The sequence below is a fragment of the Melopsittacus undulatus genome, chromosome 6 (genome assembly GCF_012275295.1).
Source record: "Melopsittacus undulatus isolate bMelUnd1 chromosome 6, bMelUnd1.mat.Z, whole genome shotgun sequence".
Taxonomy (NCBI): Eukaryota; Metazoa; Chordata; class Aves; order Psittaciformes; family Psittaculidae; genus Melopsittacus; species Melopsittacus undulatus.
In genome coordinates, this window is record NC_047532.1 from 15335968 (window position 1) to 15363923 (window position 27956).

General features: G+C 44.2%; 4 protein-coding genes across 6 annotated transcripts in view; 3 read left to right on the plus strand and 1 right to left on the minus strand.

Moving 5' to 3' along the window:
* Nucleotides 1–871: 871 nt before the first annotated feature.
* Nucleotides 872–10693, minus strand: BTF3L4 (basic transcription factor 3 like 4). 2 transcript variants are annotated; one of them, XM_005151125.3, is made up of 6 exons: nt 10557–10693; nt 9286–9349; nt 8309–8422; nt 5697–5898; nt 4379–4438; nt 872–3521 (listed from the first exon to the last, which is right to left on the minus strand). In XM_005151125.3, the coding sequence occupies exons 2-6, from the start codon at nt 9337–9339 to the stop codon at nt 3475–3477; spliced, it is 477 nt and encodes a 158-aa protein (XP_005151182.1). In that variant the 5' UTR covers nt 9340–9349; nt 10557–10693; the 3' UTR covers nt 872–3474. The 2 variants fall into 2 exon arrangements, with proteins under 2 accessions (XP_005151182.1, XP_030906523.1); XM_031050663.2 differs by lacking the exon at nt 10557–10693 and adding an exon at nt 9511–9681.
* TXNDC12 (thioredoxin domain containing 12) lies at nt 10588–22733 on the plus strand. Of its 2 annotated transcripts, none has more exons than XM_031050662.2 (7): nt 10588–10852; nt 13637–13697; nt 19888–19940; nt 20608–20681; nt 21224–21293; nt 21383–21466; nt 21893–22733. In XM_031050662.2, the coding sequence occupies exons 1-7, from the start codon at nt 10603–10605 to the stop codon at nt 21970–21972; spliced, it is 672 nt and encodes a 223-aa protein (XP_030906522.2). In that variant the 5' UTR covers nt 10588–10602; the 3' UTR covers nt 21973–22733. The 2 variants fall into 2 exon arrangements, with proteins under 2 accessions (XP_030906522.2, XP_005151180.1); XM_005151123.4 differs by lacking the exon at nt 10588–10852 and adding an exon at nt 10906–11409.
* Nucleotides 16173–17497, plus strand: KTI12 (KTI12 chromatin associated homolog). The gene has a single exon (XM_034063779.1). The coding sequence runs from the start codon at nt 16184–16186 to the stop codon at nt 16904–16906; it is 723 nt and encodes a 240-aa protein (XP_033919670.1). The 5' UTR covers nt 16173–16183; the 3' UTR covers nt 16907–17497.
* A 4054-nt stretch (nt 22734–26787) lies between the features above and the next one.
* RAB3B (RAB3B, member RAS oncogene family) overlaps nt 26788–27956 on the plus strand; it is a 63963-nt gene continuing 62794 nt past the window's right edge. The window contains exon 1 of the mRNA XM_031050661.2: nt 26788–26850. The gene's annotated coding sequence lies outside the window, so the exon portion shown is untranslated. The remainder of the gene's footprint in view (nt 26851–27956) is intronic.

The following is a 27956-nucleotide window of genomic DNA, read 5'->3' on the forward strand; positions in this document are numbered from 1 at the left end:
TACACTGGTCAACCAGTACACTACTTGGTCATCTGCAAGACTTCCAGTGCTCATTTTGTACACACCAAATGCAAAACACTGATTGTGAAGATCCTGGCAGAGGGAGTTCACAGCAACTCCTAGCTTCCATGAGAAATTGGCAAATACTAGTGAATTATCAGCATGTTTCAGTAAAACTTCAGCAGCAGTTCTAAATTCATCCTTATCACTCTTATGTAGGAATACCTGAAGAATGCACAACAAAAACTAAAACCTCAAAACAAACCCACACCTTTCTGCCCCCTCCCCCAAGGTCTGTATTTTATGTTGAGCATGGGGTCTGTACCAACTCCTTCCACTCTACCAACACTCCTAGCTGCAAACTTACTTTTTTTAAAATGCTGCATGAGAAATCCCCTTCCAGCACTCAGTACCAGGTCTCCAGCATCACTAACATCATACATGAGCATTTTTTTCCATACAGCAAATGCATCACAACTGCAAGGGTTTTCTTTTTTATGCACTTGGGAGAAGCCAGCCAGCCCCAGATTTCCCACCTATAAACAGGGACCTAACACAAATCCACCAGCAGCCAGAGAAAGAAGACCAGCATTTGCCATCTAACACATTTGCCAAGTTCTTAATTCTTTGGCCTTCATTAATTCAGCTTTGATTCTCATGGATGCAGGAGATGTTTCAACTTACTTTCTGCTCTATCTTCCTTAAATCTTAGCCAAGATTCTTAAATCATAGCTAAGTTATTTAGTGTGTTAATATCTTTACCAGTGACTTTTATATATCAACAGTGTTTAAATAGTGAGCAAGTAAGCTCAAGAGCTTCAGAAATAGTGGTTATCACGCTTCAAGTCAAGCAAAGAACATTTTGATGTTCATCTTTGTGCAGGGAGTTTTTATTGTACCAATACCCCCAGAACTACTTTCAGTAACTTTGCATTTCCATCAGTACGTACAAATACTGTTTGATTTATACCATGAACAAATACAAAGAAAAGGAGCTTTGCCCACAACAGCCTTGATGGGTTACTTTTAATTAAAATCAGTTTAATGATTGATAAGCTCTAGTATTTCCAGCAGCAAATCATAAGTGGTTGACTGTTTCCAGATACAGTGAAAAAACTGAAGATAATATAACTACATCAGCTAGCATATTTAGTTAGTTTACTGGTTGCCAAACATAGGAAAAAGTGAGGGTTTAACAAGTAAATTGTCATGACCAAGAGCAAAACTTAAATGAGTATTTTGTAGGAATCAGAAAGTTCAACTATAGAAACTTACAAATCACTGTTTCCAATGCTTACTCTCAATCTCTCGCAAAATTACTTCTGACATACTTCCTCTATCAGAAACCAATGAGCACGAATTCTCAGTGCCTGATTACTATTTAGGGGAGGGGATGCCCTATACATGAACTCAGTACAGTTGCTACTTCAAAACATCCTTTACTCATGCCCCTTCAGCAAATGGAAGAACACTGCAAATACCTATTTCTTAGTATCCTTCATTTGCTTTCTGAGCTTGCAGAGGCAGCAAAACAGTTCAGCATGCCTGTGCACACATTAGTGAAGACACCTCTTCCTTAAACACAGAACAAATGCATCTGCAGCTGATTTAAGATAAGACATACAACAAACCAAAGCTTCATTCAACATGGCAGGGAAAACAGGAGAGTAGGTATATGGGAGTGTGATATCCTAAAGCTCTAACAGGATCCCCCCTAGTCCTGCATCTATCTTCCTCAGTTACCATATGTGAGGATGTTGTGCTGTTTGAAACAGCTGCTGCATCTGTCCATCATTCCTCAGTTACTACTGGTAGGAAGAGGAGATAACACACAAGAAGGAGCACTTCCTCTTTTGTACTGTTACTTTATTTTGTAGCAAGATCCATGTAGTATATAAAACAACAGGAAAAACGAAATAAAGCCTATAAAATAAACTAAGGAGTTCAGGTGACGAACCACTACAGCTCTGCTTTCGTGGGTTTCTGATCATGTCACCAGAGCTCATGTACTCTTTACCGTGTACATTTACAGTTCTCTAACATATGAGCCTACATAAAAAGCTGATATGTTCCAATTAAGCCATAGTTAAGTGACAGATGTACAGGAAAAAAAACAACCCCAAACTGGCTTTGTTAAGCCACAGCTGCCCTTGACACAGGTTACGATGATGTCTAACTATACTGTAAAGCACATTACATCAAGAACCTTGAAAGAGCCTCCGAGAAAACAGGTTCACATTAAGCATTTTAAAGAAAGGTCATAAATACTGCACTGTACCAACAGTACCTCCTAATGTCCTCCTTAGGCCTGAGGAGCATTTCTGGTTTTTAAGAAGCTGCTACAAAAGATGACACCAAACCTAGAGGTAGGTTATAGGCAAAGGTAAGTTACAGGCAAAAAAAAAAAAATAGATCCCTTTAGAGCCAGTCATTGCACAAACTGCCCAGCAGGAGGCAAGGCAAAATGTCAACAACTTCTTCCACCTTAAACACTGCCCACATGATGCATTTAAACCCTAGTGCCATAAGAATGACAGTGGATCATCAGCTGCTAGTAAATGCAGTCATGCCAAGAGAACAGCTTGAAGTTACTCAAGCAAAAATCTGTTACTGTGCAAAAGTGGTGCACTAGACTGTTACTGACTAGACCTCCAAGTTTAGGAAGTGACCTGATAGTAGATGACCAAGGTATTTGTTTTCCTTTTGACATGGGGAATGCTCTACGTAATCAAGAGGAGAACACACTGCTAAGATTACACAGAAGGAGTCAAACATCAGCTTGTGTCAAAAGATTAAAGAGATGACAAAAAAAAAGAAAGAAGTTGAGAAAGGTTAAAAACAAAAAAAGCACCTTTTCCAAGACCAAGTTCTCTTGTTTAAGAAGTTACTGCACCAAACAGGCCAGTAATACAGCTTGTCCTCGGTATCATCTGGGATCAACACAAGGTTGATAGCAAGTATCACGTGGACAGTGCAACAGGGATGAGAAACATCTGCAAGTACAATAGTTAACAGCAAATGAAACCCAAGTTTTAATGGTGTGATGCCTTCAGGTCACAAAATGTGGACAAAGTTTTCATCTCAACTACCTTCCGTGTACTATTCCATTGTCATCAAAAGTAACAATGCTAAAGGTCAATTCTATTTCTACTTCCAAAGGAAAAGGGGAAAAGGTTAAATAAGTGTTCTCCAATTTGTCCTCCACTATATGTACACCCACACACATACACACACGCACATGCACACACCCCTCAAACTGCACTGACATTTCTTTTTGACCAAAAGAGTAGATCCTGGGAGTAAGTGCAAAATGCAAAATCAACTGACAGAAAATGCTGAACAAACAGCATCATAAAAATACAAAATATTTATATTACTGAATTATTAACAGATGATGTTCTCCATTTCTTTAAAACTTTGGAACCACATAGCTGATTTCTTAAGTCCATGCCAGCTTCCAGAACTATGGATGTTTTAGTTAGCTTCATTCTTTGATGCTTCATCAAAGTTTTCTACGAGATCTGAAAGAGATGAAGATATTTAATGCAGTGATTCCCATTAACACTACCTTTGTAAGTTTAGTGAAAATGTATACATTATAGGAAAGGTTAAGTAGTTCTTAACTATACTTATGTACATAATTTTTAATGGGCAGATTTCAAAAGGCTTTAGAAAATACAGTTTAACACACACAAAGAACTAAAAATGCAGGAGCACTCCTAAGAGTGGAAGTTCTAGCATGAAGTGATAAAAACCTGATTTTCACAGGTGCTCTACTGGCTGCCTGAGCCATCGGCACCTAAGTCAGGCACCTATTAACTGCTGTACTCCAGGCAGCAGAGAATTTGAGAACTGAATTTTATGCAAGGTCACAACAAAATACACCAGAGTGCCAGAGCATGAGTAATTGTATCTCTGGGCCCACCCAGTGTGTTTTAGCTAATACACCACACTGATGGATACAGCACAATGTGGTGACTGACAGACAATTATTCACTGAGAAATTAAGAATTTGCAATGTTTATTTAGAGAAACTTACAGACACTGACCTAAGAAATAAACCCCCCCACCCCAGACACTGACTTAAAGACAATCTAATGATTGGGCCAATTGTGTAATTCTGCAGCCCTAAAACTCTGCTTGGGTATTTTGACCACCTCTTCAGTGTCACTGAAAGGATTTTAACCTATTTTGCTCAAGAGTAAAGCAATTTACACAAGATAAACATTTTTTCAACACCCGGAATCCAGAGTCATGTTTTAATGCTTCCCAGTATATGAAGTATCCCTTGGCATGTGCGTGGTATCATCAAGAGCTAAATATTTAAATGCATGAATATTTATACATTAAATAGATACATAATTGTATATGTGCCTACCTGGAACATCGTCATCTTCTTCATCAATATCTTCAGATTTTGGTGCTTTACTATCCAACACTATAAAAAGAAGTTTGATGCCGAGTTCTCATTATACAGAATTAGGGACAATCACAGAACATAAAACCAACATACATCTGAAAAAAGAAAGCATTTCCACAGCCCATAATCGTGACAAACACATCAATGGCTGGGTATCAACAGCATGACCAAAAGGTCTACTTGTGAACATTTTTACACCACAGTATTAGCAGAGCCATTTTCAAATGCTATGGTATTAATGGAGGGCTAGCAAAAGATCAAATGATACAGAAAAAACACACATGACAATCTTTAACTGAAGTCACGTGTTTCAACAAAATAATAAAGTGGTACCAGTTAGGGATGACAATATCATATGATTCAATTACCAAAAAGCTACAACGGGAGGAAAAAGTATTTCCCTGTTAAGGGTTCTGCATCAAACCCCATCTCTGTAAGTCACAGACATACTGCAAGTAATCTAGAAATGCAAGAACTTAAAACATAGAAGAAAGTGCTATTTCTTATTGGTCTTTCTGTACTGGCTTAAGAAAGCACAGCAGGTATCTACTGGTACCAAGGTTGTATCAAAGAGATACACTTAAGAGGATCCATCTTCTAAAATTTAAAAGGTAAGTGCATATTAGCAGAGAAGAAAAAAAACAAGCCCTTTACTTTCAATTCAACTCAACATGAAATATATATTAAAATTATTCATTAAAAGTAACTCTTTGTTGAAAACATTAGAACAGATAATGTATTTTTCAGTTCAATAAAAAGACAACTACAACATATGCAGGTTTTTTAATGGCCCTAACAGTCTAAAGAGGAACTGTCTCCAGACTCCATTTCTTACCTGTAAAACTACACCATTTATACCACATACACAGATACACGCCATGATCCCCAATAGTTCACAAATAAATAGAACAAAATCAAATTTTTGATTTTTATTTCATTTTAGTAAGTCTTGGTTTAATTCCAAATGGAATTGTAGAGTAGAAGATGAAGAACACTTTTTCCTCTATCTCCACAGAAGAAATGTTTTGTATGAACACAGAAAACTGAATCAATTCCCTTGCTTTCCTAAGTATTTTGTCACCCACAGTTGTACACCTGGAATCACAGCATGCCTGAGAAAGTGCCCCCCCCCATATTTACAAAACAGTGATGAATAAATAAAAGCACGCATGCTTTTGATCACTCTGTCACACATACTGTTGTTAAATTTGGGTTAAATCTTTTAATACTTCCTATGCTCTTTCAATCAGTGATAAAAGATTCCAAAGAGACCTACCTTGTCTTGGGAATTGTTCAGCTAACTTTCTGAGACTTGTTAAGCTGTCAGCACCAAGCTGGCTTAAGATGCCTGGAAGCATTTCTGTGATCGGTTTAGCTTCTGCATGACCAGTGATTGCAAAAGTGTTAGCAGAGAGGGAAGCTTGAACCTTGGGGTTGTTGAAGTGAATAACTGTTCCATCATCTTTTATCATGTTCACCTGTATAAATATATTAACAACCTTTACCAAAATGCTGCAACGGCTTGTTGAACAAGCATGAGAAATTACTAATTCAATCCTATATTTAAAACCATTAAAATATTAAAACAGAATTTACAAGACTAGCACTCCTCCTAGAGGAGACAAAAGCATCTGGAGTTACACCACTTAAACTGGAAGTAAAACAAGAGTTAATGGTAGAATATGGGTTTGTACACACTACATCAAAAGGTAGAATTTAAAGAGCTATGGCTCCTTCATAAAATATCTAAATACCAAGTAATAAACATGCAAGGACTGTATCACACAGTTCATTCATAACAAAGGCAAAACTCACACATAGGTTATTAGACTCTAAGGTATAAACAAGTTTGTATCAGGAATGCCTAGGGGAAAAAAAGACCCACAAAGCCTTCAGCTCTTTGGCAACTCTTTACAAACTAAAAGCTCTGTCAGAGCAGCCTCGCCACATCAGTTTAAGCCATCAGCATTCACAGCTATCTGTGTCACCTATCAGGGAAACATTGTTTCTGCAGAATTGGCAAAGGCACAAGAGTCACTCTCTGGCCTATTTGCTGAAGCTGCCTGAGGCAAGGATGGGTCCCACACATATACACACACTGAACTGGAGGTTTATGTACCAACTGCACTAGAACAGCCTTCTGTGCCTGCCAAGTAATTCTAAGATGACTCTCTAAAGACTAAGCACATTGTACAATGATCCTGCTCTCTTCCTCTTCCCTGGTCTTCTGAATCACTAATAATTACGTTTCATAGCCAGTACAGCAACCTGTTTTGCTCCTACTGTCAAAGTTTATACAGACATATTTGCATGGGCCTATGCTATGTTTTTTTAACCTAAAGAGAGACAGAATGGGGAGTTAAAAAGGTTTTTCCTTCAGGCATGGATAAAAAAAAATGGTTATGTGGAAAATAACTGTCTGCCCATCTAAACAAGCAGCAGTAATAAAATGATGTGACAAAGCTCTCAAGAATTTGTTTTAGTAGAAGTTAGAGGAAGGAAACAGAAATTTGGGAACTAAAGAAGAGACCTAAATCCAAAACCGTGCAAGTTAGCAATCTTCACACAGCAGCAGAGTTCAAAACACATTTTGAACAGGAAATACAGGTGCTGCTTTCCTGCAAAACTGAAGGATGTCCTGTCCTTTGCACACAGGGAAACAGTAAAGACTTCAAGCACAGTCATCCTCTTAACTTAGAAGTCTCTTAAAAAGCACACAGATGTTACTAATGTTTGACTCAACATTACCAGCCTCCCCCAAACTCTTCCATCTACACAAAGTATTCCAAGGTCAACTTTTGTCCACCTAAATATAACATACTGAAATTATGTACCTAGCTATCAAAGCAGAAGCATGTTGTATTGTCTTCCTTCACACCAAGACATTTAATATGCTTAGTAACTATGTCAGAATGAAGATCTTATTTTCCACGTGAAAGAAAAAACACCCAAATACACTCAGAGAAAAACTGCGTCTTTGGGATCGTTTAACTCAGCATGTATCTATCAAGCTTAAGAAAACAAACTGAAGCATTTCTGTAGCAGTTATGAAAACTTACAGGCAAACCAGGCTTGTACACTGGATCTGAATTTGCCTTTGGAAGACAGGTATGCACTAATTGACCTCTGGAGGCACCGTGCAATCCTGCTTAATTAATCACAGATTAAATATTGTGCTTCTTTAACTAAGTGCAAGAGTAATATTGAGTTCATGATGAAGAAACACCTTCTCCTCCCATGTATGGGCATCACCATCACCAGTGTTATGGAAAATACCAGTGTTTCACTTCATGTTTTATACATGCAAGATAAAAATATTGGAGGAATATCTGACTCACTTATATTCCTAATTATATTAACACAGAAGCAGCTGGTTCTATAGAGTCTCTGCTGTGCTCTAAGAACCATCACCTCCTGTGACCACGACAAACAATTCTGGCAATTTTCATGCAGCAAAAAAGCCTTATTTTGATAACACAGAGTCACAAGCCCTTACTCCAGGCATTTTCAAGCTTTTCCTTATATTCTGACTCTTGCTTTGAATGTGCCTGCATAGTACATGTGTGTTTACTGCTCTCTAGAGTAGATAATCAAGTTCATGAAGTGAAGAATCAAAGAGTTCTGTTTTGCAATGAATGGAAAGTGCATACATGACAAACAGCTTACTGGCTTCTATAACCCCTATCTGGCCAGCAGAACCTTATCCCTTCTTTCTCCAGGCATGCATTCCTTAACATGAATGAGACAACTGAGAATGAGACAATGAGACAACAAGTCTCATTTACATATCAGTAACCAAACCTTTTGCAGGAAAACTGTTGTTAAAAAAACACCACCACCAAAACAAGACAGCGAATTCAGTTTCAGACAGGAAATATTTATCACTACCTCTTCAATGCCAGCAATGTTATTTACTGCCAGCTTTTTGAGGGAACTCTGAAGTTTTTTGTCATCAGCTGTAGCTGTTCTGTGCACCACCTTCTTCTTTCTACGAGCTGTACCCTGGAAAAGAAGGGACAAGAGTCAGCTATGCTCAAAACGTCACAACACTGATTTTTAAAGCCATATCATGCTCTAAGCAACAGATCTGTTAAGTTCTGTAGTCAAAAACTCTCATTTCTTTTTAACTACAGCTTTAGTTGTCAGTCTCAATGTTAAGGTTTCTCTTAAGAGCAAAAGACTAAAAAAACCACCAAACCAGTGCTCTTCCTTCCTACAAGCCAGATTAGAGAAACTATTTTTATTAAGCAATATATATTAAGCAATTTATAAGAAAGAATTTTTCTTTTTTCCCCAAGATGAAGCACAACTACACTGATTTACAAAGATGATGCTTTTGTAAGCCAGTAATTAACACCTTGTTCCACAGACAGCAATTTTGGAATGTCTACTCTGCAAACTTTTGTACAACCCCGCCTATGGTTAGGGGATGAACACCACACTGAACAAACTACATGCTTTTGGTTGTGTGTCACATTAGCTACCTGCTGGCTCAGAGAAAAAACCTCAGTGCAGAGTCAGATAAGCCCCGGAGCTGGCACAAAGGGAGGAAACTCCCCGACAGGGAGATGAGAATGGCAGAACCGGAACAACCAACAGGTAAGCTCAGTTTGAGCTTTCACAGGTCACAACAAGTCATTGAATTATAAAGCAAGCTTACGTGCTGGAAACTACTCATCAAGCAATTGTGAACTCAATGAAAATTAGAATTCTGGTAGCAGTACTACAATCCAGATGACATAAAAACCCCTGTATCCCTCCCCTCCTATGAACTAAGGCCTGTATTCTGTAAAACAGGTTTCAGAGATGTTTCTCCTTCAACCTGTAACTTACAGAGAACAGTTTTTGTCCGATGGTTTTCTTACCTTTCCTCCTATTCGGACCTGCGCTTGAAGCTTGGCCAGCTTTTCTTGGTTCATAGTGTTGCAACTAAAGAATAAGAATGTGATACAAGTTAACCATCAAAATATTAAGAAAACACATGAACAATCCATTTTAAAAGCACTCAGACTTGCAGGGGGGTTCTAAACTTCACCAAAACAGGGCATCAAATTAATACACATAAACAAAAAGCTTTAACGCCACATCACCTAGATAACACAAAGTGGCCCAGCAGCAGTATGTTTAGCTGAACTGTCTGCACCACGATAAGGCAAAGCAGCAGCATGTTTCATTCTGCATCAGCCTGCAGTAGGAGCTGTACATTTCCAAGCATGTCAGTTTACTGCTGGAACCATCTGACTGAACTACTGATTCAGAACAGACCCAAATGAACACGTACAGCATAACCACTCCTTAAACATCTTTATTCATAAGAGAGCCCAAAGACTCATCACTATGCTATTTTGACTACTATCTCCAGCTACTGAACCTCTGACATTTTTAGGTAATTAGCCAGCTCTGAACTGTGAATGAAGATCATAACTTCACAGATTTTCTGTATGAACCCCAGGCTGCTATTCATTCAGTTCAATGACTGAGAAATTAGTCGACTAAGTGGCTTATCCAATGGCCCAGATATAGGATCTTCAAATTTGAAAGACTTGAAAATCTGTAACACGTGGAAAACACCTTAAGCCTTCCAACACAACGAGGATATTTCGCTGCTCTGCCCCAGTAAATCATCAGTGACCCCATCGATGAGAGAAAAAACCTCCCTGCATGTGCACTGTGCCAGGGAAGTGATAAGGAGAGGGCCCAATGAGGCCACAGCACGGCCGAGAGGAATCAGCACACGATGGGACTCCATCGGGGCGGCGGGAGAAGCGGCTCGGGCCGGCAGGGCGGCTCGCTGGCCGCCCCAAGGCGCGGGGAATGGAAGGCGATCAAGGCCCCGTCCCTCTGAGCAAACGCAACCCGCCCGGCAGCGGCACCGCCGCTCCAGAGGACAGCCGGGGTCCACCCGGGCAGTCCCCACCATGCTGCCTCCCGGCGCCAGGCCTCGCTCCCCAGCCTCTCCTCAGTGAGCAGCCGGCACCCGCGGCCCAGTCACGGCCCAGCGAGGCGGGCAAGGATGCAATAGGGCAGGAGACTGAGCTGCCGCGGCGCCCCGGCCGCCCCGCACCGGGAGGCAGCAGGGGAAGAGAGCGGGGGCCGCACCGGCGGAGCGGTGCCGGCGGGCGAGGGAAAGTCTGACCTGAGTCCGGCGGATCCTCCGCAGCCCAACACGCGGTGAGAACAAGATGGCGGCCGAGGAAGGAAAGAGAGGCGCACAGAGAAAGGAAGCCCCACGCCACGTGACGACGACAGCGCGCCCGAGGATTGGCAGAGCCACGGAGGTATATTTGCATATAGGGCGGGAAGGCGTACACAGCCCTTATAATGCTTTATGGGACTTGGAGTCCCTGTGGACCTGTACCGCCCCGCACCCCGTCGGACCGGGACGTGATGGTTCCGGACCCGCCGCCACTGCTCGCCTTCCTTCACACACAGGTGCTTGCGGTCGGTTTTACCGCCCCAACCGGCTGGGCAGCTCTGGGGAGTAGCGGGACAAAAGGATGTATCTGGGAGGAGAACGTAAACCCGGAGCCCGCCCCTCGCTGCCCGCTCCCACGGGGGTAACCACGGCTGTGGGGTCCCGGTGTGCCTGAGGTACTCCCGCCCCAGCGGCTTGGGCTGCCTGCGCGAAGCTGAGCTCCCCCGTCCGAGACACAAAGGACTGAGACCCCTCAGAAGGCTAAGAGACCTCACTCTCTAGTATCAGACACCCCTTCCAGCCTCCCCTCCATCCCCGAGCAGACGGGAGGGCATCGCACCGCCCACATCCGCCTCACATCACTTCCTGGGCTTTAAAAAAAAAAAAAAGGGAAAAAAAGAAAAGAGAGGAAAAAAAATCCACCTTAGCTGTGCGGTGCTGCCTGGAAAGGTTGGGGGCCGGACCGCTGCCCGCGCCGACACCATGAAGGCTCAGCCCGCCGCAGCCTCCATCTTCTGCCTGTGCCTGGTGCTGGCGGCCTCCGCCGCCTCTGCCGCGGAGGGGCTCGGAAAGGGTCAGGCATACTTTTTATTCGGGTGTTCCTCTCCGCTCCTGTCAGGGTGCGCTGGGACGGACTGGACTGGGGGGGGAGCGGGGTGCTGGTGGTGGGGACGGTCCGGCCTGGCAGCGCACAGGGAGACTTTGAAGACGGTGGGGTCCTGTCGCGGTCTTTACCGTTGGGGTTCTGTTCCCGAGGAGTTTCCCTTTGAAGGGGTCCCGCTTTTCCGTGGCGCGGAGACGGGGGAGCAGCCCCTCAGTGCCACCCGTCCCGATAAGCACAGCCCAAGCTCTGCCGGCCGCTGCCGCCGGCTCCTGGCAGGCAATGAATGGCTCTGCCCTCGGCTTCCCTTTTCCTTAGTGACCGCTCCTCACCTCTCCTCTGGCTCGCCGAGGCCTTCCTGAGTAATTGCCATGTCTAATAGCTAGTGCAATAAGGGTGTGCCAGGGTGCTGAGCTTCACCCCGGGGTCGTGGCTTTCGTCTGTCTTGGAGATAAATCCATCTCTTCAGGGCTGGTAGTAGCACAGTTCGATCAATGAGAGCAAAGCCGTGTGGTGGCGATCTCAGCCATTCCCTTTTAATGCCTCAGATGAGTTTCATTCAAAAGAAACACTCCTTAATGTGATGTGTAATGCTTTTAAAAACGTGCTGAAGCTCGCCACAAAGTGTGTTGTAGTTTAAAAAAGCAAAAAGAAAAGCTTTCTAAAAGTGTTTCCTAGACAGAACAATAGGTTTTCTCTGGTTTAACATAGGTTCACAGAATGGTTTGGGTTAAAGACCTTAAAGCTCATCCAGTTCCAACCCCCTGCCATGGGCAGAGACACCTTCCACTAGAGCAGGTTGCTCCAAGCCCCTGCGTCCAACCTGGCCTTGAACACTGCCAGGGATGGGGCAGCCACAGCTTCCCTGGGCACCCTGTGCCAGCGCCTCAGCACCCTCACAGGGAATGTGTTGGCCTTTGAATGAAATAGCTGACGTGTCAATATTCTGAGTAAACTTGACTTTCGCTAATGCAGCTGGTTTTTGCTCTTCTCCATTCTATGGGTGCCAACATAGCCTCGTGTCCGAACCTGCCTCTGCCGTTGGTACATGTGATTGGACATGAGCAAGGCATCCCCGCCTTACTGCTCGCACAACTCAATATTTGCTGTGTTGCATCATGTATGTTCACAGTCATTCCTAGCAGGTGTAAGATAAGGTAATAAAAATCTTGTGCCAGCTGTTCAAGGCTCCTGGATGCTGAGCTAAAGTGCCATGAGGTTTTGCTCACCCTCCTTTGGGCTTTCTCCTGCTTCTTTGCCATAGTTGTCTACTGGACACAATGTTCACTTTCCCCGGTGTCAGCATCGGGCAATCTGTGGTTGCTGACCCCTGTGTAGCTCCCAAAATCTACCCCCTGAGTATTGGGGGTTGCTGACTAATCCAAACCCTCAGTGATGGGAAGGGGGAAGCCAAGGCTGATGTTTGGTTGTCCAGCATTGCCCTGCGTTACAGGAGCTGTGTGACCTCTGAGGAGGTTGTCCAGGGGAGTCCTATATGAACAACTTTGTCCCAACTCTACATGTGGCTTTTGGCCATCTGCTGTGCTGGCTACAGGATCAAAAACCCTGGTGGTCCCTGTATTGCAGTTGTCAAATGTACACTCATTCACCATTATCTCAACTGACACAACAGATTTGTTATCTGGAAAGGGGATAAAATAATCCCTGCGTCATTCCATTGCTGTAACAGACATCTGGGCACTGGTGTGCTTCCTTAATCTTGGATGAGATCATCATCACTAATACTGAGCACCACAGTTTTAGAGCAATTGATGATCATATGCTGGCCTGGGAATTTTTAAGGCTTCCTTTACTTCACATTCAGTGGGAGTTTGGAAGCCACATGCTGACATATTTAATATGTCACTAATCAGTTAATAAGTGTTCACAGACTGAAAAAGAATGGGGAATAATCAGAAGGCCCTTCACTGTTAATCTCTGTTTAAGGGATTTTGGTGTTGTCTGCATATATATCAAATATTCATGAGAGTGGTATGTTTTTGCTAATTAGTTTCAGTGGGATTCCTCATAAGACTGTGTAGGTTATAGGTCATTGCAGAAGTCTTTCCAGGGCTGGGAGTACAGCTGGCTTTAAGAAAAACATAAAATGAGTTGGAAATATTCGTAAGGGTTGGACTGATTTCCTCTGTTGGTTGGCATGGTAAATTGTGCAGCATTTATAAACCCTTCTCTCTGGCAGGTTTTGGAGATCATATCCATTGGAGAACACTGGAAGATGGGAAGAAAGAGGCAGCAGCCAGGTATGTTACTTTTAAATATGCTCCCTAATGTGATGTGTAATGCTTTTTAAAATGTGCTGAAGCTCGCCACAAAGCGTGTTTTAGTAGTTTAAAAAAGCAAAAAGAAAAGCTTTCTAAAAGTGTTTCCTAGACAGAACAATAGGTTTTCCCTGGTTTAACATACGCTCACAGACTGGTTTGGGTTAAAGACCTTAAAGCTCATCCAGTTCCAACCCCCTGCCACAGGCAGGGACACCTTCCACTAGAGCAGGGTGCTCCAAGCCCCTGTGTCCAACCTGGCCTTGAACACTGCCAGGGATGGGGCAGCTACAGCTTCTCTGGGCACCCTGTGCCAGCGCCTCAGCACCCTCACAGGGAAGAGCTTCTGCCTAAGAGCTCATCTCAGTCTCCTCTCTGGCAGGTTAAAGCCATTCCCCTTGGCCTGTCCCTACAGGCCCTTGTCCAAAGCCCCTCTCCAGATTTCTTGTCAGCCCCTTTAAGGACTGGAGCTGCTCTGAGTTCTCACCAGAGGATTCTCCAGGCTGAACAGCCTGGCTCCATAGCAGAGACACTTTAGCTCTACAAGCATCTTTGTGGCCTCCTCTGGATGCAGTTCTGTATTAATCCCAAATTTAGCCACAGAAAATAGTAATTATTAGCAAACATGAAAGTGGTTTAGGAGACTGTTAGGAGCTTGTTAGAGAGAAAATAGTGTTGTTAACTTTGCTGAAGCACCAACATGGTTTAATCACTGCAGTCTAATTAAATGATGGAAATCACAGAATCACAGAATGGTTTGGGTTAGAAAGGATCTTAAGATCATTCGGTTCCAGCCCTCCTGCTGTGGGCAGGGACACCTCTCACTAGACCATGTTGTCCTGTCCAACCTAGCCTTGAAGTCCTAGTGTGTCTTTAGAATGAGAATACTTGAGTATTTATAGTAAAGAAAGATGTGGTTCTCAACCCCACAAACACATATTTTAGTAGTACTTACTCTGCTCAAACTCAGCGGTGTGAGTAACAGTAATTGGGTAGAATTCAGTGTGCCTGTATAGATGAGACCTCAGTGTGAGATGCGAGAATCACTTTGTTAGCATCTGCAGATAGAGTTGGAGAGTTTCAGACAGTAGTGAAGTGGTGAGTTGTGTAAGTAGAACCTCTTCTGGGTTAAGCTTAAACTCTAAAAAGAACACTGTCCCTATGGAAAGGTTAAAATAAAAGACATTCAGACTCATTTTTTCCCCTCAGAATTTCTTCTGTTTCTTGTTAAAATGTGAGAAGGAAAAATAGTATGCTTATAAATTCCACTCATACTTTAAAATGTACACCCTAGATCTGGCAGTGCCGGCATAAGCAGAAGTTCATGGTGCCTTCCAGGTTTGCTGCTTAATTGAATTGTGCTCTCAAACTGATCCATCTGGCGAGTTCTACACTCCAGACACCAAATTAACCCAGGTGGTACAGTCCAGAAGTCTCACAAGCTTTTGTTACTGGATATTTTAGCACTTATTTGATAACCTTGTGCAAGAAAATAACTGATCTCAGTATTTGCAGGAGTAACGGCAGCATTGCTTTGCAGTGAAGGTGAAGAAGCTGTAAAATGAGACAGAGGAGGAGGGAGGGATGGTGAGCTCTCAGGTTTAGGCAGGGTGAGTTTTGCCCCGCAGCAAGGGACAGGTGTAATGCACCCCTCTCTCCTTTTGTTACTGGAAAAGAAACACAGACCTGCTTGCTGCTTTATATTTTACCTACATATATATGGGCATATATATTATTGAATGCGTAAAAGAGGCTCTTCCCTGTGAGGGTGCACAAGTGCTGGAACAGGGTGCCCAGGGAATCTGTGGCTGTCCCATCCCTGGCAGTGTTCAATGCCAGATTGGACACAGGGGCTTGGAGCAACCTGCGGGGGTTGGAACTGTATGAGCTTTAAGGTCCCTTTAAACCCAAACCATTCTGTGATTTGAGCTCAGCAGCGTTTGAGTGTTACTGAATTGAAGGACTGGGAGAAACCCAACAACAACAAATGAAAAATAAACCTGACCATAGGCCAGGAGATGAAAACTGCATCGAGTGAGATGCACCAGAGCCAGGGGTCTTGGAGGTTTCAAGACTGCTGTTCCAGTTCTGTGAACTGTACAATCTGGATATGTTAGAGATGCTGGAGACGCCTTGGGTTCAAGTCCTCTGTGTGCGGGACCCAGTAATCACACAGCTGCCGGTGTGTGGTTCTCGGGGTAACCGCAGTGCGATGGCGATTTAACCAGGACACCTCGGGGCCCTGCGCCGGCCGCGGGCTGAGGCGCGGCCCTCCCGCGGGGCCGCCGGGTAGCGCCAGACCCGAGCCCGGGGACTGCGCGGCGCTCCGGGGCGGGTTTCCACGCGAGCCCGCGGCTCCCCGCCGGCAGGGCCTGCACAGGCCTCGGTTGCCCGGGCGACCATGGGGGGGCGGGAGCGACCCGGGCGGAAGCAGTGGCGGTGCCCGTCCGGGGCGGCCTGGCGGCGGGATGCCGCTGGTGGTGCTGTGCGGGCGGGCGGGCAGCGGCAAGAGCCGCCGCGCCTCGGAGCTGCGGGCGGCGCTGAGCGGGCCGGAGCGGCAGGCGCACGTCGTGGCCGAGGCGGAGGGCGGGCGGGCGGCGCTGCGGGCTGAGGTGGAGCGGCGGCTGAGCCGGCGGGACGTGGTGATCGTGGACGCCGGTAACGAGCTGCGGAGCATCCGCTACGAGCTGTACTGCGCGGCGCGGCAGGCGGGCACGGCGCGCTGCCTCCTGCACTGCGCCGGCGGCCCCGACGGCCCCGACGAGCCGCCCTTCGAGGCTCCGGACCCGCAGAACCGCTGGGACCGGCCGCTGTTCACCGTGCACGGGGAGGAGCCGCTGCCGCTGGACGCCATCCGCGCCGCCCTGTTCGACAGCGCCCCGCCGCCGCCGCACCGTTCCACCCGCACCCAGCCCCTGCAGTCCTCCAGCTTCCTTCACCAGCTCGACCGTGTCACTCAGGACGTGCTGGCCGCCGTCATGGACGCCCAGAGGAGCGGGGCGCAGCCCGGGGAGGTGGTCCGTGTCCCCGGTGTCGCTGAAGGGCTGGTGCTGAGCCGGCCGGTGAGCATGGCCGAGCTGAGCCGGCTGCGGAGGCAGTTCATCACTTACACCAAGATGCAGCCCAGGGATGAGAACTTGCCCCAGCTGGCCGGCATGTTCCTACAGTACCTGAGCCGCAGCATCCAGTGAGCCTGTTACCCGTGCAGCACACAGCAGTGGCCGTGGTCCATTCACAGGCCACAGACCCTGTAGAGCGTGGACCCCATCTATTGCATCAGTAGCTCTGGGAAGATGGATGATGCCGTGTCCTGCAGCAAGACATACTGCTAAGAGCATCCCTTTAGGGATGCTGGTCCCCCATTACTCTGTATTGTCCCCACTTTCATCATTCACAAAGAAGAGCTACTGTTGCATCCTCAAGCAAGTGAAGTCTCCTATGGAGTTGTAAACGCCAGTAATCAAACAGCGTCTGAACATGGAAGCCCAGAAGGCAGTGACCATAGGGAAAACTTTTCCTCTCTGCATTAGCATGTGTATGTCTTGAATAAGAAGTTGTTTTTCCAAGGATATCTCCAGATGATGCCAAACTGCAGAAGAGACTTCAGGTCTAGGACTGGAACAGGCTGTGTTTTTAGGATGTGACTATCAAAAAATCCCACTGAACCCAAGAGATAGATTTGCAAACTCTGCACTGCAGAAGGGTGCTGGCTTAGTAAACTAGGACCTCTCTGTTTCAGGTTTAACAATAAAATGTGTGCCTTAAATGGAGTAAAGTCTTAATTTGCCTGTGGGACTGTTTCATTGAAATAACTCACTGTGTCTTTTCTTTACAAGGTCATCATTAAGCACCTTTAAAAAGTTAATTATTGAGCTCTCTCACAGGAAAAGTGCTCTGGGTGAAACTCTCCTGTAAGTTTGTGCCAGCTGTGATAGGTGACTTAGTTTTGTGCTCAGTTTCAAACAATCCCAGTCTTTGCTGTACTACATCTATAGCTCATTATAAACTTTTCACTCTCTGGTGGATGCTTCCTCATTCTAATAGACTGTGGCTTTTGATTTTCTTGGCATGTGTAGTGCTACCCAGGAGGAGATGGTGAAGTGGGGCAGGAAGGGGTACATCAGTTACAGCAGCTCTTTATCTGACATAGGTGGACTAGGGTACTGCAGAACTGAGAAATCACTACAAGAAGGCTTTGATGTAAATGAGTTGACTTTACCAGTCAAATTACAGCAAGTGAAGCTGGGAAAACACATTCAGTATATCCACCTTCGGTGAGTTCTCACTGATTAAGACGGTGTTTCAGGATTGAGTCCTTGCATTGAAAATCTGTTTTGAAAACTTCTCTTAACTGTATGAAGTGTGTTGCAGCACCCATTACCAGGTGATTGAACTCTTCTGATCATGAACTCTTCTTCATGAAGCACTGATCCTTGATGATAAGAACAATGTGTATTTTCCAGATTTAAATCAGCCCCTCTTCAAGAAAGAGGCAAAATCATGTTGGATTATATGAAAGCAATTAAAAAGGGCTTTTTCATCATCAAGGAGAGGATGCTGATGCAATACAAGCTTTACTAGAATGTGTATTCTTGCTCCTTACTGTAGAGTCCTATGCAAAGGTGATAACATACTGGTTAATTTTAAATGGCTTCTGTTTGAGCTCCTCTAAATGTTAATGGCTTCCCCTCCACCCTTTCCTGCTTCTGAAGGCCATAACTGCTGCTGAGTAGAGATTTCCTTTCACGTCTACCCACAGCTAAAGTCATACATTCTGCTAGTAATTAATTCATTGCCATTCTGTGCAATGGCATTTTTAATTTCTGTGTGTGAAAGTTCTACTGTATATTTAACTTAACTGCTTACATAGCAGAAAGGTTACAGTTTGCTTTGCTTGGTATATCCTGAAAGAAGCACCCATGCAATGTGTTCTCTCTAGATTCCTTCCTTTCCTTCACCTAGTTCTAGGCTGTTCTTACTGTTCTGGAACCTATGTTGTCATTACCAGTTTCTCTTGGATATTTCTCCGTAGCTTAAGGGATTTATTGTTAAGAGAAAAAGGAAGAGATTCCCAATTCCTTGTTCTTACTGTTCCTTAGTTTATTACCATAGTCAGGTTCAATTGGATGATAGAAGCAATTGATGCATAATAGTCAGGAGCAGTGAGCTGGTGGATTCACTGGATCACCAGCACTAAGGACAGGAAATAGGTGAAATTTGTAGTGTCTTTAAGGCCTCTCTCTAAGCTCACAATACTGTATTTATATTATATTTATATTATAAAGGAATTTATATTTATAAATGATTTATAATATATATAATATAAATATAAATATAAATAAATCCTGTATTTATATTATAAAGGAACTTAAGGAAATTTAAAGCTTGACTTTATCAGAAGGTGGAATGCTGAAGGCATTTTTTGAAGAACAAGGTTAAATAAAACATAGGACAGTGGAAACTTAATCCCTGGTTTAAGTATATGTAATAGGGGTCAAGTGAATTCTTTGGGATGAGAGAGAGAATAATAAAGAATAACTTTGGTTCTTTTGCATCATGCTTTGTTTAGGTTGCAGTTCTACACAGCCATCCATCCCATACGTTCTCAGTCCTGACACGTCACATTTGCAACAGATCTGTTTCAGTATACCAACACATGGGAAGCTGGCCTGGCAGGAGGGGGTTTGCTGGGTTACTGTGTTTGATGACTGCTTGATGGAGGGTCTCAGTCACAGGAGGTGACTGAAAGGTACAGACCATAAAGGGAAGAGGAGCAGATACATGACTTTCACTGGGTCACCTTCAGCAGCCATGAAAATCCATCCTGTGGTGTCTCAAGCAGCTGGTGTCACTAACCACTTCCAGTACAAAACATGACAAGTTGTGGATCTGAGCAAATCTAACCTAACAGGAGCAAGGTTTCCAAAGAGAAAGTCTCTTCCTTTCCACAAGCAGTTATTGGCTGCCAGGTATAATACATTATTAATATACATGTTTTAAGATTAGGAAGGCCTTTTTGCAAGACATCTTAGAACACACTCTTTACATCTCTCATTTTTGGTTACATTTAGCCTCATAGAAGTCTCAACTGTTAAACTGTACATGAATGTGGTTTAGAGGTTTAACTATAAGCTTTCTTTGACTATCTTCTTGCTTACTTGCTTTTTTTTAGTGGTTTGCCCCTTATGGTTATCATCCACAAGTCATGGTGTGGAGCTTGCAAAGGTAAGTGTATTTAACACCAGAGCTCGCTTGAAATTTCCAATGGGCTTTGCATACCAAACATGTAACCATGAGAAGCATGAACTTTGCACTCAAAACGTAGCTAATGGTATTTGTATTTCATTTAGAGCAGTATAATATAGCACTGCTTTCCCTATTAGCACTGCCAAAAGCCAGCCATGCCTAAATGCCAGCAAAATAACATCTGTAGTACTGCACTTGGCTGTAAAAAAAGGAACAGAATGAGCTACCTTCAAGAATTCAGTGTAAATTGCCTTATTTTCATATGGTGGTCCCTCAGAGGAGATGCTTTGTATCTCTCAGTGTTGCAAGTAAGCGAGCTGGGCATAACAGCTAAGCTTAAAGGGTGAGCTGGTGAGAATAATGGTTTACAGGAAGCTTTTAGCTTCTGTTCCATTGGTTCCAATGTGACCTCATATGTCTGTTGGCCAGGCTTCATCATATGGCTGCCCAGCAAGGAGTACTTCAGTTACCTGCTGTTCTGAGCCTGGCTGGAATGGCTGGATGCATACATTCCATTTACTCACTGCTTATTGAAAAGCACCAGCTCTCCAGAGGGAGGAATGAAGTTGAGATTCTGATGCTGACCTGAAAGCCTGAAATACTTTCCACTGCCTTTACACACCTCTTCTTTTTCTCCCTTCAATAGCTCTGAAGCCAAAGTTTGCTGAATCCAAGGAAATCTCTGAACTTGCTCATAATTTTGTCATGGTCAACCTTGAGGTAGGCGGCCCTCTGATTTATATCCATGGTACTGCCTAATAATTAAACCTTTGGAATCCTATTTAACTAATTACATCCTGTTCTGTGTACATCCTAAATCCTGCATTCCTGAATAGGTGTTCAGGATTGATGGATAGAGCTGATTGTTTTAAGGAGGATTTTCTTCGGTCTGGTTATTTTAATTGTGTTTCTAAACCTGGCTCTCTGCCATTGTCTCTAACAGTTTGTACCTTGTGTCATTCTGTTGCCCCAGTAAAGGGATTTATACTTATTCTCTCCTGATATATCAGACATTTCTATACCAAAGTGGAGTGTTTAATACAAATTGACAGAACAGAAAAAAATGCTATTTTCACAAATGATACTTGTTTAGATAGAAATAATCCTTCCTGCACGAGTGCAGTTACTTAGCATCTGTTCAAGATGTAAATTGCTCAGGGTAAATGGAATCTGAAGGCAGTAGATTGTTTCTTTAAAATGTGTATTGTATTTTATTAGATATCTTGCTAATATGTTCCCTCTCTTCTGTCTTGCTGTGGTAGGATGATGAAGAGCCAAAGGATGAAGCTTTTAGTCCTGATGGAGGTTATATTCCCAGAATCCTTTTCATGGGTAAAACATCCACAGCTGTTATATCCACTCACGGGACTGGGTTCTTGTTGTTACCACCTAAATTTCATGCTTGGCTTCTTGTTTCATAGACCCCAGTGGAAAAGTCCACCCTGAAATCATAAATGAGAAGGGAAACCCCAGCTACAAGTACTTCTATACCAATGCTGATCAAGGTATGTGCAAAGGAGTTTGAAATGCATTTTTAATGAGATGAAACTCCAGGTGGAGGACATATCTTCACTTTTGAGTGGAGAAAAATGATGATACTTTACCGCAGAACTGGGAGCTGTCAGGTACCACGTGAGTGAGTGGTTCTCTTGTGCCTTGAGGAACCATAGTCAGAATCATGATTCACATTCATACCTACTAGAATGTCTATAGGACCTAAACTTTGTCTCCAGATGTGGCATGGAAAATCATATAATCCATATGATCCAGCTACAAACAGTTGGGAAGAGGGTGCAGGACTGTTTTACCCACAAGTTACTTTGTAGACCTACATTCTGTAACTGTGTTGTTTTAAAACACATAATTACCAGTTCACCCTGATGTTTTTATCTTGAGCTTAATAGCTGATACCTCTTCTTCTAATCTTTCAGTTGTCCAAGGGATGAAGGAGGCCCAGGAGAAGCTAACAGGTGATGCTTTCAAGCAAAAACACCTGGGAGATGAACTATAATGAATGCACTGATAGATGCTTTTCCATCACTTCAAAACTCTAAAAGAAAACAACTAAACAGACCAAGAATGTAGATGCACTGAAGGGACATAATTCTCCTGTCAACAGCGTTAGGTTAAACCCCGTTTGGAGTTCACACACATGCATCAGTTACAGTGGTATCTCCTCCTCTGCCTGGCAGTTTGTACCGTAATGGTTATTTGCAACTAGGTAATGTGCAAACACATCAGTTTGTGTGTTTGAGCAACCATTGATACTTGGTGTTAAAAGGGAGGAGTGTAGGGCAAAACATTTGCAGACAAACAGCGTGGTTGGAGTAACTAGAAGTACCCAACATTTTGACACTTAATCAGGGTTGGATCTCTCTTTTCTCACTGCTATTACATGATCCCACTGTTTTTACCGGGGATTCCTATGAATGGAGCATGTTCCTGGGTCAGGTATCCCAAACCATGAATTCTGCCACAAAGCCAAGTAGAATAAATTTCATGAATGTCCAAGTAGCATGTGAAAATATTAGCTCTGCAAACATACTTTTGTGTAAAACTCTGTGTGATTCATCTTTATTTGCCTTTGGGCAGAAACTTCTTCCTTATGCACTCACCTTTTGATTGTTTTATCAAGTGAGGTTATGGGTGGGTTACATTAAAGCTTTATGGGGCTTCCCCTTTTATTCTTTGAATGTTTTTGGCGAATGCCTTGCCATCACATTGTACTGTATTTTTGTACCTGGGTGAAAAATTAAACCTTTTTAAACATAAGCATGCAGACGGTGTTTTATGGTGAAGGGCGTTGCTTTCCGTTCTTAAGGATGGGGGAACATATTTATGTTGCAGTGGTTATTAATGTTGAATGCTACAGCAGGAGAAGGTTTCTCCTATTTGTAATTAAAAGGCAACAGTTGGTTTTCCATGTAATTACAATACAGCCATTATTATACTACCTATAGTGTTGAGGGCTGGGTGATCTACTAGAACTGAAAAGATAGAAGGGGGAGTGGATCACCTCTCTTGGCCTGCTGGTAGCGCTTTCCCTAATGCAGCCCAGGATGCTGTTGGTTGCTTTTGTCACAAGAGTGCATTGCTGGCTTATGGTGAGCTTGTTCTCCACCTGGACTCCTACATCCTCCTCTCCAAGGTTGCTTTCCAGACTGTCAACCCCCAGCCTGTACTGGTGCACAGGTTATTCCTCCCCAGGGAAATGATTTTGCGTTTCCCTTTCTTGAGCTTCCTGACAACCCTCTCTGACCATTTCTGCAGCCTGTCGAGGTCCTTCTGAATGGCAGCACAACATCTGGTTATCAATTACCCTGCCCAGTTTTGTATCATCTGCCAGTTTGCTGAGAGGGGACTCTGTTGATGCAGGTTGTTAAGGAAGATGTTAAACTAGCATCCCCAGGGGTACCCCACTGGTGAGCGATGAGGCCCTTTCAGCCCAGTGGTTCTGTCATTTTCCCCCTGGCCCATTTATTTAGTTTGTCCTTCATCAGTTTGTCTGTGAGGATACTATAGGAAACAGTGTCAAACCCCTTAGTAAAGCCAAAAGAAACCACACCTCCTGCTCTCTCCACATCCACCAAACTAGTCATCTAAAGGGAAAAAAATCCTGCCCAAAAAGCATTTGCTGTAATTTCCTATAACAAACACAGACCATTTTGCACAGATAATTGTTGAAGAGCTGTCTGAAGACTTCACTTGGGGAAATCGTTGTGTACAATAAACCCAACTTGTCTACTGAGCCCTTTTTTACTTGTCAGTAGCATTATGAATTTTACTTTCCACACCAGCCTGCCTTTAAGGGATTGTAGACACCAAAACTCAATTGGGCACTAAAAGACAAAGACTCAGTGGAAATAATGGGATTATTGCACATTACAATTACCCTGCACAGGTTTTATCCTTTGTTTCTCTTACACATTGTCTAATAAATTAACAAAATTGCACTCAGAAACTATTCTCAAGTTGTATCAGCCTTCGAAGTAATTCTGTGTAAGCCCTGGAAAGGATTTGTGTTTTACAAACTTGTCTTTTCATCCCCAGCTGTATCAGTTGACCTAATAAAAGACAGGTCCTGTCTGATGCTCCTTATTTCATATAATAGCCTGCGAAAGAATCATTGGTATTTGGCAAGTAAAAGTCATCTTCTTTACTTGCCACCAGGGGGAAGACTCTGCTTGTTCAGCAGGGAGATAATAATTAAAGAACCAATCTCTGATGCAAGCTAGCAGGGTGCAGCTCCCAGACACACTTCTGCAGCAGCTCTGCCCTTGTCTTATCTCTGCAGTGAAATTACAGCCTGTGAGATGCACATCATCTGTGCCTTTCTTTGCAACAGGCTCAGGTGGCAGAAGCAACATGGCCTCAAAGTAATTGTGATGTTCTTAATCTAGAGAGTGACAGATATGGGCAACGTGCTTCATCCTTTACATGTAAGACCATCCTGATTAAAAATTGCTCTCCTTCACCTCCTTTTTCGTGCATCCCCTCTCCTTCAGCACTTCATGCCTTCCAGGCTTCTACTTCATAGAATCGTACAATCCCAGAGTGGTTTGTGTTGGAAGGGACCTTAAAGTTCATCCAGTTCCAACCCCTGCCATGAGCAGGGACACCTTCCACTACAGCAGCTTGCTCCAAGCCCCTGTGTGCAACCTGGTCTTGAACACTGCCAGGGATGGGGCAGCCACAGCTTCTCTGGGCACCCTGTGCCAGCGCCTCAGCACCCTCACAGGGAAGAACTTTTATGTATGTTGTGTACCTTTATGCACCCTAGCAACTCCACAGGGTTTAAAGGAGCTGTTTACAGGTCAGTGTTTGTTGTTGTTGTGCTTACAGTTAATTACACACTGCAGCAGCTCAACTGTTCCCAGTAACTAAGGCTTCAGATTAGCTTGCCCCCATCAGCTTTGTTACATGTGCTGCCCATCTGCATATGGCTCACAGTAAACCTGCATACTTACATAACTTCTTTAGATGCCTCCTAGAAAACCCCTTGGAATCTCAGCTTCTACTCCTTTTCCAGTGATAGCAAAACCCAAAGACCCTTCCAAATGCTTGGTATAGACCCAGGGGGCTGCCAGGCCAAATCAATCTCATGGAAACGAACATGCTGTCAGCTCCCTTTTTCCCAGAAACAACCTACAGAGGGGAGAAAAAAACCAGCCCAAAGTTAATTAAAGTGAGTGGATTGCAGCTAGCCATCTGGCTGCCTGGGAGCAGAGGTTGCTTTGTGCACCTGGGGCTAAACAGGCTGTAAGGAAGTGTCAGCAAGAGACTCAGGAAACCTTTCCTTTGCTGTGCTTAGCAGCAGGGAACAAAGGTGCAGCAACCAAGAGCACCAGCACGGCCAGAGAGTCCTGTCCATCATGCTGGCACGCATGAGTTTAGGAGTCAGCTACTTCAAACACCCTTTTGTCCCCATGGCATTTGTCAGCCTGTATCAAGCTGTTAATGAGCTTCATTCATTGTTCTCACAGCTTGTGTAATGAATAGCTTTGAAGTGAGGTATTATTGAAACCGAATGAATGTACTTCCAAGGTCATAACTTTGGAGGTGATGGAACTTTCCTTAACTTTTGGCAAGAGGAAAGGCATTTGCATTTGCATTATGCTGTGGTATTTATTTGCAGCTCGCTCAGTTCTATGCCTGATTGGGTTTGCCCAACCAGGAGAACCACTCCAAGGCTATTCCTTGACAATGGTGGATCAAAACTTGAGGCCTAAGGATAAAGATTCCGAACGTGATAAAGGCAGAATTACACCAAACTGAGCTCTCTACAGAGTGGGATGAGGAAGGGAACTTCACTGCAAGTTCATGCTCATCTCAAAAGAAAGCAGAACCAAAGGATGAAGCTTATCTAAAAGGTCACACCCTACTTCCAGACCACTGTGTAAGTTGTCTTTGGGGCTAATTGAATGGGGGAGCTCACTGCATGGAGGGAACCAGGAAACAATGATGCAGGTCTGTCAAAACAGTAAAAGTCACTTTGTCTCAGAACTATTTGGCACATTATTCCCCCTTTCCTCCTCCATGAATCAGGTGCCGATTTGTTCAGCAGTTTAGTCAAATAAACTCCGTTTGCTTTTCCTTCCAAAGTTTGCCTAGCGTAAGGAGTGGCTGCACACAGTTCCCAGACACGCCATTGTCCGGGAAGCACCACTCCTACCAGAGGTGGTGATTCACTCTTGCAGCACCAGCACCAGCCTGGTGCCACCACGTCAGCATGACCCAGGAGGAGCAATCTCCACTGACAGCTGCCAGCCCTCTCCTGTGGCCTGACACAAGCAGGGGGGACAGGGTGCAGGGCTTGTGTGATCCCCTCTGGGCTGTGACAAATGCCATGGCACAATTCTGTAGTGCCTCCATCTGCAGTAGGCTCCTCCTTTGATTAGGGACTAAAAAAGCCAAGGGAGAGACCCCAACTTTCTCTGTTCATAACTACGTGGGAAGCAGGGACTGTCTGACCTGTGCTCACAGTGTCCCAGGTTCTGGCTCAGAGCATCCAGAGGCTGTTACACCCCACCCCGAGCTGGCACTTGTCCCAGGACGGGACAGAGCAGCTCATCAAATCAAGGTGCAGGAGCAGGCAGGATACATCCCGGGCATGGGATCACCAGGTAGATCAGTGCTGTGAAAACAATGAGGTGTGTCTGAGCTGCTCCTGTGTCCTGCTTTCCTCTGACCAACACATGTGACTCTTCCTCCATCCTGCGTGATGTGGGGGATGAAGGGGAGACAACCTAGAGTTTCCTCTCCTCAAAGGGGCATGATCCTATCGCTGCCACTCCAAGACAGGGAATGAAGACCCATCAGAGTAATGAGACAAGCTGGGGCAGGGCTGAGGGGGCAAGACAGCCTGGACTGAATTTGGCTCAGGATGTAGGTAAGTGGTTGCTGGTTAGAGATTGTTGGCATATACTCATTTTTGGACCATTTTCACATGTACAGCATAGTGTAGGTAGAAGTGTTGTAGAAATATGAATTGTTAAGAACTGCAGATGTTCTCCCCACTTTCTGAGTATGTCTCAGGACACAACCTGCTCTGCATAAAAGAACCTGCATTGGCAGCACAGTCAAATTTGGATGTCACTTTATTGTGCTGCTTCTAATATTATGAGCAGTTCTCACAATCCCATTTGTAAGGGTTTTGGTGCATTAGCCTTATTAAAGAGAATGAAATTTGCACACTAGGGGCACAGCATGGGGCATACGTGCTGTTTATTCCACAAGGAAGTGAAGAAGCACCTGGGTGAGTGCTACCTATTCAGATAAGGAGAATTTGTTTTCTCCTTGCTGTTGGCATGTTTTCAACCTGGACAACAGCTGGTAATGAGCTGAAACCACTGCTCTGTGTGCAAGCTGCTTCTTTGGGATACAATATTGTCTATGTATGCCCAGTGATTATCATGAGCTTAGACAATGAGTCTTTTAGACTCAGGGTAATTAGTATTATCACTACCATAATTCTTGATTTAGGAGCTTTGGTGCTGCTCTTCCTTTAGTAAATAAATCAACAAACAAAACACTGGTTTTAGAAACGAGGGAACTGAAAAGACTGAAGTTGTTTCCTTAGATCAATCACACTGTGTGAGGATGCAGCACCTTGGGTTAGAAATGCTGGGAGAGGAGTAAAGCACACATGTTGTGCTTGATAAATGTATTCGCATGGTTGCTGTGAGAGAGTGAGGTAGATCCACATGTTGGAAAACAAGAGAGAGCATAGCATCTGCTCTTCCCTGCCACCTCCCTGGGCTTGTGGGAGTGCTCTTCTGTTGTCTCATTTGTAAACCTAAACCAACACAGTCCTCCCGCACTGGGAGTTGTGTAAGCAACTCAGGACCACACAACGTTAAATCCCAGAAGGGCAGGGCACTAGGACACCTGGCTATTCATTCGATAAAGCACAGATACATGGCTAACCAACATGATAGACAGAAAGAATCACTACACATTCCCTTGTCTCCCAATTAGTGGGGTGCATCCTTTCTT